This window comes from Anser anser (genome assembly GCF_964211835.1).
Source record: "Anser anser genome assembly, contig: HAP1_SCAFFOLD_811, whole genome shotgun sequence".
Lineage (NCBI taxonomy): Eukaryota > Metazoa > Chordata > Aves > Anseriformes > Anatidae > Anser > Anser anser.
The window spans coordinates 1-11,313 of NW_028154159.1; the positions used below are offsets into that span (position 1 = coordinate 1).

Consider the following 11,313-nt stretch of genomic DNA (forward strand, 5'->3'; position numbering starts at 1 on the left):
CATCATCCGCCCCCTGCAGTCCCCCCCCGGCGGGCGCCCCCCCAGCGGGGCGTCCCCCGGGCACCCCCCAAGTACCTCCTGTCGCCCTCCTTCCTCCCCCCGGCCTACGGCGGGGGGGGGCCGGCGGCGCCCGGGGGGGGCCTGGAGAGGGGCCCCCCCCCGCCCGCCTTCGTCAAGGGGGGGGGCAAGGGGGAGGCCGAGCTGCTGGGGGCCGAGCGCAGCGAGGACGAGGACTTCCTCATCCAGCACCTGCTGCAAGCCCCCAGCCCCCCCCGGGGGCCGGGCGAGGGGCTGGGGGGGGGCTGCGAGGAGCGGGGGGGGGCGCCCAAGGGCCTGGTGGTGGTGGGGGGGGGCTACGGGGCCCTGGCCCACCCCAGCGTCATCCGGCCCAACTCCAACCTGGAGGGGGGGCCGGGGGCGCTGGAGCTGGCGCTGCTGAAGGAGAAGAAGAAGCCCGAGGGGCGCGGGGGGGCCGCCGCCGGCGCTGCCGGGGGGGGGCCGGGGGCCGGCAAGGCCTGCGGGGGGGGCGCGGTGGTGGCGGCGGCGGCGGCGGCGGGGGCCGAGGGGCTGGCGGCCACCTCGGTGGTCCACTACGGCCCCCCCCCGCCGCCCCCGCCGCCGGGGCCCCCCCCGCCGCCGCCCCCCGCGCCCCCCCCCGGCGCGCCCCCCCTGGATTCCTACGAGCTGAAGAAAGCCGGGGGGGGCCCGAAGGAGCTGGGCCCCCCCCACGCCGCCTACCTGCCCAAGACCCCCGAGCACGGGCCCCCCCCGCCCGCCGCCGCCGCCGCCGCTGCTGCCGCCGCCGCTGCCGCCGCCGCCGCCGCCGCCGCCGGGGGGGGGCTGGAAGCCCACGGCCTGCTGCTGGAGCCCCCCCACGCCGACCTGGGGGGGGCCGCTCCTGCCCTCGGTGCTCACCCACACCCAGAGCCAGCTCCACGGGCGCCCCCCCAAGGGGCGGCCCCCCCTGGACGTCCACCTGCTGGAGGCGCCGCCGCTGGCCCCCCCCTCGGCCGCCCCCTCCCCGCAGCTGCTGCTCGAAGCCCACCTGCACCAGGCCCACCCGCAGGCCTCCCCCCAGCTGCCCCCCCCCGGGGCCATGGAGGTGCTGCCGCCCCCCCCAGGAGATCCAGGACTTCTTGGAGCCCCCCCTGGGCTTGGAGACCCACCTTGGCCCCCCCCCCGGCAGCGGGGGGGCCGCCGGTGCCGGCGGGGTGCCGGGGGGGGCGCCCCCTCACCTGCTGCCGCCCCACGCCGAGGCCCCCCCGCCGGGCCCCCCGGCCCCGCTGGACGCCAAGGACCAGTTCGGGGGCGCCGGGGGGGGCAGCCCGGCTGGGGGGGGCAAGGGGGGGGCGCGCTTCGTGCCCCTCACCTCCATCTGCTTCCCCGACGCGCTGCTGCAGGACGAGGAGCGCGGCTTCTTCCCCGGCATGGAGGACATGTTCGGGCCCCCCCCCGAGGAGTTCGCCCCCAAGGCGGCCGGCGAGGACGAGGAGGACGAGGAGGAGGACGAGGAGGAGGAGGAGGAGGACGAGGCCGGCCCCGGCCCCCCCCTGGAGCCCCGGCCCGAGGGGATGAAGGCCGCCCCCCCCCCGCCGCCGCCGCCGCCCCCCCCGTACGCGCTGGGGCAGGGCTACCCCCCCTTCTGCCCGCCGGACCCCCCCGGCGAGGCCGCCCTGGGGCTGGAGGCCGCCAAGCACCAGCTGCCCTCCACCGTCAACGCCGAGCCGCTGGGGCTGATCCAGGGGGGGGCCCCCGGCGAGCCGGCCCCCCCGAAGCCCCCCCACGCCGCCCCCCTCTTCTGCTCGTCCAAGCCCAAGAAGCTGCTGCGCACCTCCTCCTTCCAGCTGCTGCGCAAGCGGGACCCCTTCCCGCCCCCCCCCAAGAAGACCTACGCGCAGGAGTACGAGTTCGAGGACGACGAGGACAAGGCCGACGTCCCCGCCGACATCCGCCTCAACAGCCGCCGCCTCCCCGACCTCCTCCCCGACCTCATCTCCAGCTGCCGCGCCCGGCCCAGCCTCAGCCCCCTGGGGGACATCGACTTCTGCCCCCCCCCCGGCCCCCCCGGCGGCCCCAAGAAGCGCGGCCGCAAGCCCACCAAGCCCAAGCGCGAGGGACCCCCCCGGCCCCGGGGGAGGCCCCGCATCCGGCCGCTGGCGGAGCCCCCCGGCCTCCTCGCGCCTCCCCCCGACGGGGCCAAGAAGCCCCGGGGGCGAGGGAGGGGTCGGGGCAGGAAGGGGGGCGAGGACGGGGCGGATGGGGCCGGGATGGAGCCGCTGCGGCCCCTCAAGGTGAGGGGCTGGGCGGGGGGGCTGGGGATGGGTTTTGGGGGGAAAAGGGAGGGTTTTGGGAGGTTCTGTTCGGCCTCTTGGCCTCCAAAATGTCGGAGGTTGGGTTTGGGGTTGGTGGTGATGGGTTGGAGGTCTTGGAGGAGAAGATTTGGGGGATTTGGGGGGGTCTTGGAGGGGTCTCACGGTGCTTTGGGGACTCAGGATGGGTTTTGGGGGGGAAATGGAGGATTTGGGGAGGTTCCGTTAGGTCTCCTGGCTTCCAAAATGGCGGAGGTTGGGTTTGGGGTTGGTGGTGGTGGGTTGGAGGTCGTTGAGGTGAGGATTTGGGTGATTTGGGGAGGTGTTGGTGGGCTGAGGGGGTTGGGGGTGGGTTTTGGGGTAGGAAATGGAGGATTTTGAGAGGTTGTGTTTGGTCTCCCGGCCTCCAAAATGGCAGAGGTTGGGTTTGGGAATCGAGGTTGGGTTTGGGGTTGGTGGTCTTGGCTCTGAGGTCTTGGAGGTGAGGCTTTGGGGTGGTCTCGGGAGGCTGAAGGGGCTGGGGATAGTTTTTTGGGGGAAAACGGAGGATTTGGGGAGGTCGTGTTTGGTCTTGTGACCTCCAAAATGTCGGAGGTTGGGTTTGGGGTTGGTGGTGATGGGTTGGAGGTCTTGGAAGAGAAGATTTGGGGGATTTGGGGGGGTCTTGGAGGGTTCTTAGGGGGCTTGAGAGGCCCTGTGGGGTTTGGGGATGTGTTTTGGGGGCAAACGGGAGGATTTTGGGAGGTCCTCTTTGGTCTCGGGGGCCTCGAAATGGCGGAGGTTGGGTTGGGGTATCGGGGTCGGGTTTGGGGTTGGTGATCGTGGGTTGGAGGTCTTCGGGGAGAGGATTTGGGGGATTTGGGGGGGTCTCAGGTGGCTGAGAGGCACTGTGGGGGCCGGGAATGAGGTTTTGGGTGGAAAATGGAGGATTTCGGGCGGTTCTGTCTGGTCTTGGAGCCTCCAAACCTGTTGGAGGTTGGGTTTGGGCCTGGTGGTCGCGGCTTGGAGGTCTTGGAGGTCGGGATTTGGAGGATTTGGGGATTTGAACGTTGGGATCTCGGGGGGCGAAAAGCACCGTGGGGTCCGGGGCTGGGTTTTTGGGGACAAAAAGGCCGCTTTGGGGCCTTTCCCCGACCTTCGCCCCCCAGGAACGGGCTGAGGCCGGCTGCGAGGCCTTGGTGCCTCCAAGCCTATCGAGGGCAGGATTTGGGGTTTTTGGGGGGGGTCTGGGGCCTCGCTTTTGGGGCAGGCGGCCGGATTTGGGATTCCCCCCCCCCCCAAACATTTAGGGGCCAGTTTTGGGGGGTTCGCTGACCCACCCCCCCCCGTTTCTTCCCCCTTTCCTCCCTCTCAGATCAAGCTCCCGGTGCCCAAACCCTCGGAGGGCCCGTCGGGCGAGGGCCTCCCGCAGCCTCCCTCGGCCCCCCCGGGGCCCCCGGCCCCCCCCGGTGCGGAGGTGGGGGCGTCGCGGGAGCGCATCAAGCAGAAGATCCGCGAGGCCGAGGAGAAGACCCCCGAGGTGCGCTCGGGCTTCATGGCCTCCTTCCTCGACTTCCTCAAGGCCGGCAAGCGCCAGCCCCCGCCGCCGCCGCCGCCGCCGCCGGCCTCCGCCAGCCCTTCCAAGGGCTCCCGGCCTCCCCCCGCCGCCTCCGCCGCCGCCCCCCAGCCCTTCTCGGTGGGCCCCCCCCAGCTGCTGCCGGGGGGGCTGGAGGGGCCGGAGGGCGAGGGGCTGGTGATGGCGTGCCCCAGCCCCTGCAAGCGGCTGGACGAGGAGCTGAAGCGCAACCTGGAGACCCTGCCCTCCTTCTCGTCCGACGAGGAGGACTCGGTCAGCAAGAACCAGGACCTGCAGAAGAGCATCTCCTCCGCCATCTCCGCCCTCTACGACCCCGCCGACCGCCGCGACCCCGACGCGGCCGGTGGGTCTTTGTTTTTTGGGGGGGGGGGGGATGGAAAAAACGCGGTGGGAATGGGGTGGGGGAGGCCGGGGGAGAGGCTGCCGCGGGATGAAGGGGAGGCCGCGGCGGGTGGATGGAGGGGAGGATGGGGGGTGGAGGGGTTGGGCGGGGTGCTGGGGGCTTTAGGGGGGTGGGGGGGGGGTTATAGGGGACCTTGGGGGTTGTGGGGGGGTGCTGGGAGGTGCTGGGAGCTACTGGGAGGCACTGGGAGGCCCAGGGAGCCTCCAGCAGCCTCTTTGCTGCCCGCAGAGGCCTCTGCTGGCACCCACAAAAGTGTCGTGGGGTTCTCCTGGGACCCGTAGGGACCTCCTAGGCCCCATAGGGACCTCCTGGGACCCATAGCGATGTCCTGGGACCCATAGAGACCTCCCGGGCCCTATAGCGGCCTCCCGGGCCCCGTAGATGTCTCCTGGGACCCATAGAAACCTCCTGGGCCTCATAGCCACCTCCTGGGACCCATAACAATCTCCTGGGCCCCATAAACACATCCTGGGCCCTATAGGTGCCTCCCGGGCCCCATAGATACCTCCTGGGCCTCATATAAAGCCCCTGGACCCCGTAGATATGTCCTGGGCCCCATAATGGCCTCCTGGGCCCCATAGCCACCTCCTGGCCCCATAGGGACCTCCTGGGTCCTATAACAGCCTCCTGGGCCCTATAGCCGCCTCTCAAGCCCCATGGTGACCTCTCGAGCCCCATAGCGGACTCCTGGGCCCCATGGTGACCTCCTGGCCCCATAGCAACCTCCTGGCCCTATACCAGCCTCCCGGGTCCTATAACGATCTCCTGGCCTTATAGCGACCTCCTGGCCCCATACCAGCCTCCTGGGCCCTATAACAACTTCCTGGCCCCATACCAGCCTCCAGGGCCCTATAACGACCTCCTGGCCCCATACCAGCCTTCAGGGCCCTATAACGACCTCCTGGCCCCATACCAGCCTCCCGGTCCCTATAACGATCTCCTGAGCCCCATAGCCACCTCCTGGCCCCATACCACCCTCCCGGACCCTATAACAACCTCCTGGGCCTTATAGCGATCTCCTGGCCCCATACCAGCCTCCTGGGCCCTATAATGACCTCCTGGCCCCATAGCCACCTCCTGGCCCCATACCAGCCTCCCGGGCCCTATAACGATCTCTTGGCCTTATAGTGATCTCCTGGTCCCATACCAGCCTCCAGGGCCCTATAACGATCTCCTGGCCCTATACCAGCCTCCCGGGCCCTATAATGACCTCCTGGCCTTATAGCGACCTCCTGGCCCCACAGCCACCTCCTGAGCCCCATACCAGCCTCCCGGGCCCTATAACGACCTCCTGGCCCCATAGCCACCTCCTGGCCCCATACCACCCTCCCGGGCCTTATAACGACCTCCTGGGCCTTATAGTGATCTTCTGGCCCCATAACAACCTCCCAGGCCCTATAACAATCTCCTGGCCTTATAGTGACCTCCTGGCCCCATACCAGCCTCCGGGGCCCTATAATGACCTCCTGGGCCTTATAGTGATCTCCTGGCCCTATATCAGCCTCCTGGGCCCTATAACGACCTCCCAGCCCCATAGCGCCCTCCCGGAGGCCCCATTCCCCCCCCCCCAGTGCCCCCCACCCCCTTATTCTAACCCCCTCCCCCCTTACCCCCTCCAGACCCCCCCCCGCCGGAGCCGCAGCCCCCCAGCCCCGTGCCCTCGGAGGGCTCCCAGCCCGAGCCTCCCCCGGCCGCCCCGGCGGTGGTCCCGGCGGCCCCCCCGTCCCCCCCGGCGCCCAAGGGCCCCCCCGAAGCGGCGGCGCCGGCCTCCCCCGAGCGCGAGGAGGCCGAGGACTCGCGGCCTCTGCACCTGGCCAAGAAGCAGGAGACGGCGGCCGTCTGCGGGGACACCGACGAGGACGAGGCCGAGAGCGGCGGGGAGGGCATCTTCCGCGAGAGGGACGAGTTCGTCGTGCGCGTGGAGGACATCCAGGCGCTGAAGGTGGGCACTGGGAGGGACTGGGAGGCACTGGGGGGCGCTGGGCGGGACTGGGAGGGACTGGGAGGGGGATTGGGGGCACTGGGAGGTGCTGGGAGGGGGATTGGGGGCACTGGGAGGCGCTGGGGGAGGGAGTGGAGGCTGCTTCTGAGGCTGGGACGAGGTTCTCATACATGTGGAGGACATCCAGGCGCTGAAGGTGGGCACTGGGAGGGACTGGGGGGCGCTGGGAGGGACTGGGAGGCGTTGGGAGGGGGATTGGGGGCACTGGGAGGGGGATTGGGGGCACTGGGAGGCACTGGGAGGGGGATTGGAGGCTGCTTCTGAGACCAAGGTAAGGCTCTCGTCCCTGTGGAGGACATCCAGGCGCTGAAGGTGGGCACCGGGAGGGACTGGGAGGGACTGGGGGGCGCTGGGCGGGACTGGGAGGCGCTGGGAGGGGGATTGGGGGCACTGGGAGGCACTGAGAGGGGGATCGGAGGCTGCTTCTGAGACCAAGGTGAGGCTCTCATCCCTGTGGAGGACATCCAGGTGCTGAAGGTGGGCACTGGGAGGGACTGGGGGGGACTGGGAGGCACTGGGAGGGACTGGGGGGCGCTGGGAGGCGCTGGGAGGGAGTGGGTGGGACTGGGAGGGGGATTGGGGGCACTGGGAGGGGGATTGGGGGCACTGGGAGGCACTGGGAGGGGGATTGGAGGCTGCTTCTGAGACCAAGGTGAGGCTCTCATCGCTGTGGAGAACATCCAGGTGCTGAAGGTGGGCACTGGGAGGGACTGGGAGGCACTGGGAGGGACTGGGGGGCACTGGGAGGCGCTGGGAGGGAGTGGGTGGGACTGGGAGGGGGATTGGGGGCACTGGGAGGGGGATTGGAGGCTGCTTCTGAGACCAAGGTGAGGCTCTCGTCCCTGTGGAGGACATCCAGGTGCTGAAGGTGGGCACCGGGAGGGACTGGGAGGGACTGGGGGGGACTGGGAGGCACTGGGAGGGACTGGGGGGCACTGGGAGGGACTGGGAGAGAGACCGAGGGCACTGGGAGGCACTGGGAAAAGGCCCGGAGGCTCCCTCCAAGCTCCGTGTCCCCGTGGAGAAGATCCGGGGCCTCTAGGTGGGCACTGGGAGATACTGGGAGGGACTGGGAGATACTGGGAGGGACTGGGAAATACTGAGAGGGACTGGGAGGCACTGGGACTTATTGGGAGGGACTGGGAATTACTGGGAGCACTGGGAAGCACCAGGAGGCACTGGGAGATACTGAGAGGCACTGGCACTTACTGGTAAGTACTGGGAGCCCCTGGAGGCACTGGGACTTACTGGGACATACTGGGAGGCACTGGGAGGCGCTGCATTGGGCTGCGCGCTTTGGGGTTTCCGGGGGGGATTTGGGGGCAGCGTTTCGGGGCCGGGGGCCCCTTTTTGGGGTCTGACACCCCCTGCGGTGCCCCCCCCGACCTCGCTGTGCGCCCCCCAGCTGGGACTTACTGGGAGGCACTGGGACGTACTGGGAGGCGCTGCATTGGGCTGCGCGCTTTGGGGTTTCCGGGGGGGATTTGGGGGCCGCGTTTTGGGGCCGGGGGCCCCTTTTTGGGGTCCGACCCCCCCCGCGGTGCCCCCCCCGACCCCCCTGTGCCCCCCCAGCTGGGACTTACTGGGAGGTACTGGGAGGCGCTGCATTGGGCTGCGCGCTTTGGGGTTTCCGGGGGGGATTTGGGGGCCGCGTTTCGGGGCCGGGGGCCCCTTTTTGGGGTCTGACACCCCCTGCGGTGCCCCCCCCGACCTCGCTGTGCCCCCCCCAGCTGGGACTTACTGGGAGGCACTGGGACGTACTGGGAGGCACTGGGAGGCGCTGCATTGGGCTGCGCGCTTTGGGGTTTCCGGGGGGGATTTTGGGGCAGCGTTTCGGGGCCGGGGGCCCCTTTTTGGGGTCCGACACCCCCTGCGGTGCCCCCCCCGACCTCGCTGTGCCCTCCCCAGCTGGGACTTACTGGGAGGCACTGGGACATACTGGGACATACTGGGACGTACTGGGAGGCGCTGCATTGGGCTGTGCGCTTTGGGGTTTCCGGGGGGGATTTGGGGGCAGCGTTTTGGGGCCGGGGGCCCCTTTTTGGGGTCCGACACCCCCCCGTGGTGCCCCCCCCGACCCCCCTGTGCCCCCCCAGCTGGGACATACTGGGAGGCACTGGGAGGCGCTGCATTGGGCTGCGCGCTTTGGGGTTTCCGGGGGGGATTTGGGGGCCGCGTTTCGGGGCCGGGGGCCCCTTTTTGGGGTCCGACCCCCCCTCGTGGTGCCCCCCCGACCCCCCTGTGCCCCCCCCATCTGGGACTTACTGGGAGGCACTGGGACGTACTGGGAGGCACTGGGAGGCGCTGCATTGGGCTGCGCGCTTTGGGGTTTCCGGGGAGGATTTTGGGGCAGCGTTTTGGGGCTGGGGGCCCCTTTTTGGGGTCCGACCCACCCCGTGGTGCCCCCCCCCGATCCCCCTGTGCCCCCCCATCTGGGACTTACTGGGAGGCACTGGGACGTACTGGGAGGCGCTGCATTGGGCTGCGCGCTTTGGGGTTTCCGGGGAGGATTTTGGGGCAGCGTTTTGGGGCTGGGGGCCCCTTTTTGGGGTCCGACACCCCCCCGTGGTGCCCCCCCCGACCCCACCGTGCTCCCCCCCCAGCTGGGACTTACTGGGAGGCACTGGGACGTACTGGGAGGCGCTGCATTGGGCTGCGCGCTTTGGGGTTTCCGGGGAGGATTTTGGGGCAGCGTTTTGGGGCTGGGGGCCCCTTTTTGGGGTCCGACCCACCCCGTGGTGCCCCCCCCCGACCTCGCTGTGCCCCCCCCATCTGGGACTTACTGGGAGGCACTGGGACGTACTGGGAGGCACTGGGAGGCGCTGCATTGGGCTGCGTGCTTTGGGGTTTCCGGGGGGGATTTTGGGGCAGCGTTTTGGGGCCGGGGGCCCCTTTTTGGGGTCCGACCCCCCCCGCGGTGCCCCCCCCGACCCCCCTGTGCCCTCCCCAGCTGGGACTTACTGGGAGGCACTGGGACGTACTGGGAGGCACTGGGAGGCGCTGCATTGGGCTTTGGGGTTTCCGGGGGGGATTTTGGGGCAGCGTTTTGGGGCCGGGGGCCCCTTTTTGGGGTCCGACACCCCCCCGTGGTGCCCCCCCCGACCTCGCTGTGCCCCCCCCAGCTGGGACTTACTGGGAGGCACTGGGACATACTGGGAGGCGCTGCATTGGGCTGCGTGCTTTGGGGTTTCCGGGGGGGATTTTGGGGCAGCGTTTTGGTGCCGGGGGCCCCTTTTTGGGGTCCGACCCCCCCCGCGGTGCCCCCCCCGACCCCCCTGTGCCCCCCCAGCTGGGACTTACTGGGAGGTACTGGGAGGCGCTGCATTGGGCTGCGCGCTTTGGGGTTTCCGGGGGGGATTTGGGGGCCGCGTTTCGGGGCCGGGGGCCCCTTTTTGGGGTGCGGACCCCCCCCCGACCCCCCCGTGCCCCCCCCCAGCTGGCGCTGCAGACGGGCCGCGAGCCCCCCCCGATCTGGCGGGTGCAGAAGGCGCTGCTGCAGAAATTCACCCCCGAGATCAAGGACGGGCAGCGGCAGTTCTGCGCCACCAGCAACGTGAGTGGGGCCGGGGGGGCGCTTCGGGGTCGGGGGGGGCGCTTTTGGGGTCGGGGGGGGCGCTTTGGGGGTCGGGGGGGGCGCTTTGGGGGTTGGGGGGGCGCTTTGGGGGTCGGGGGGGGCGCTTTTGGGGTCGGGGGGGGCGCTTTTGGGGTCGGGGGGGGCGCTTCGGGGTCGGGGGGGCGCTTTGGGGGTCGGGGGGGCACATTTGAGGTCGGGGGGGGCACTTTGGGGTCGGGGGGGGCGCTTTGGGGTCGGGGGGGTGCTTTGGGGGCCGGGGGGGGCGCTTTTGGGGTCGGGGGGGCGCTTTTGGGGTGGGGTGGGGGCCCTGGGGGTATTTTGGGGCCTCGGGGGGGGGCTCCCTGGCATTATTTGGGGTTGGGGGGGCACATTTGGGGTCGGGGGGGGGCCCTGGGGGTATTTTGGGGTCTTGGGGGGGGGTGTCCCTGGCATTATTTGGGGTCGGGGGGGGCACATTTGGGGTCGGGGGGGGCCCTGGGGGTATTTTGGGGTCTTGGGGGGGGAGTCCCTGGTATTATTTGGGGTCGGGGGGGGCACATTTGGGGTCGGGGGGGGGCCCTGGGGGTGTTTGGGGTCTGGGGGGGGGGGGGTGTCCCTGGCATTATTTGGGGTCGGGGGGGGCACATTTGGGGTCGGGGGGGGGCCCTGGGGGTATTTTGGGGTCTTGGGGGGGGGGTCCCTGGCATTATTTGGGGTCGGGGGGGGCACATTTGGGGTCGGGGGGGGGCCCTGGGGGTGTTTGGGGTCTGGGGGGAGGTCCCTGGGGGTATTTTGGGGTCTTGGGGGGGAGGGGCATGGGGTATTCGGGGTCTGGGGGGTCCCTATGGGGTCTTTGGGGTCTGGGGGGTCCCTATGGGGTATTTGGGGTCTGGGGGGTCCCTATAGGGTATTTAGGGCCTGGGGGTGCCCCATGGGTTATTTATGGTCTGGGGGTGCCCTGGGGGCGGTTTTGGGGTCTGGGGGTGCCCCGGGGGGTTCCTTTGGGGTCTGGGGGTGCCCCGGGGGGTTCCTTTGGGGTCCGGGGTTGCCCCGGAGGTGGATTTTGGGGGCGCTGACGGGGGCCGCGCAGTACCTGGGGTACTTCGGGGACGCCAAGCACCGGTACCAGCGGCTCTACGTCAAGTTCCTGGAGAACGTCAACAAGAAGGACTGCGTGCGCGTCTGCTCCCGGCGGCCCTGGCACCGGCCCCTCGCCGCCGTCCGGTGACCGCGGGGACGGGGACGGGGGGCGCGGGGACAGCGGGGGACGCGGGGACGTTGGGGACAATCGGGGGACGTGGGGACAGCAGGGAATAGAGGGACATCGGGGACATCGGGGGGCATGGGGACATCGGACACGAGGACGTTGGGGACAGGGACGTGGGGACAGTAGGGGATAGAGGGACATTGGGGACACGGGGACATTGGGGACAAGCAGGGGACGTGGGGACAGCAGAGGATAGAGGGACA

General features: G+C 70.2%; 1 protein-coding gene across 1 annotated transcript; it reads left to right on the top strand.

Annotated features, from left to right (window-relative positions):
• Positions 1 to 3: 3 nt before the first annotated feature.
• Positions 4 to 11,096, top strand: PRR12 (proline rich 12; the record flags this gene model as incomplete). The annotated part of the gene is given in 6 exon segments (XM_083852825.1): positions 4 to 891; positions 894 to 2,291; positions 3,664 to 4,228; positions 5,908 to 6,230; positions 9,727 to 9,843; positions 10,934 to 11,096. Coding segments are annotated over 6 exon segments (3,429 nt in total), but the record flags the coding sequence as incomplete, so codon positions are not given.
• Positions 11,097 to 11,313: the final 217 nt, after the last annotated feature.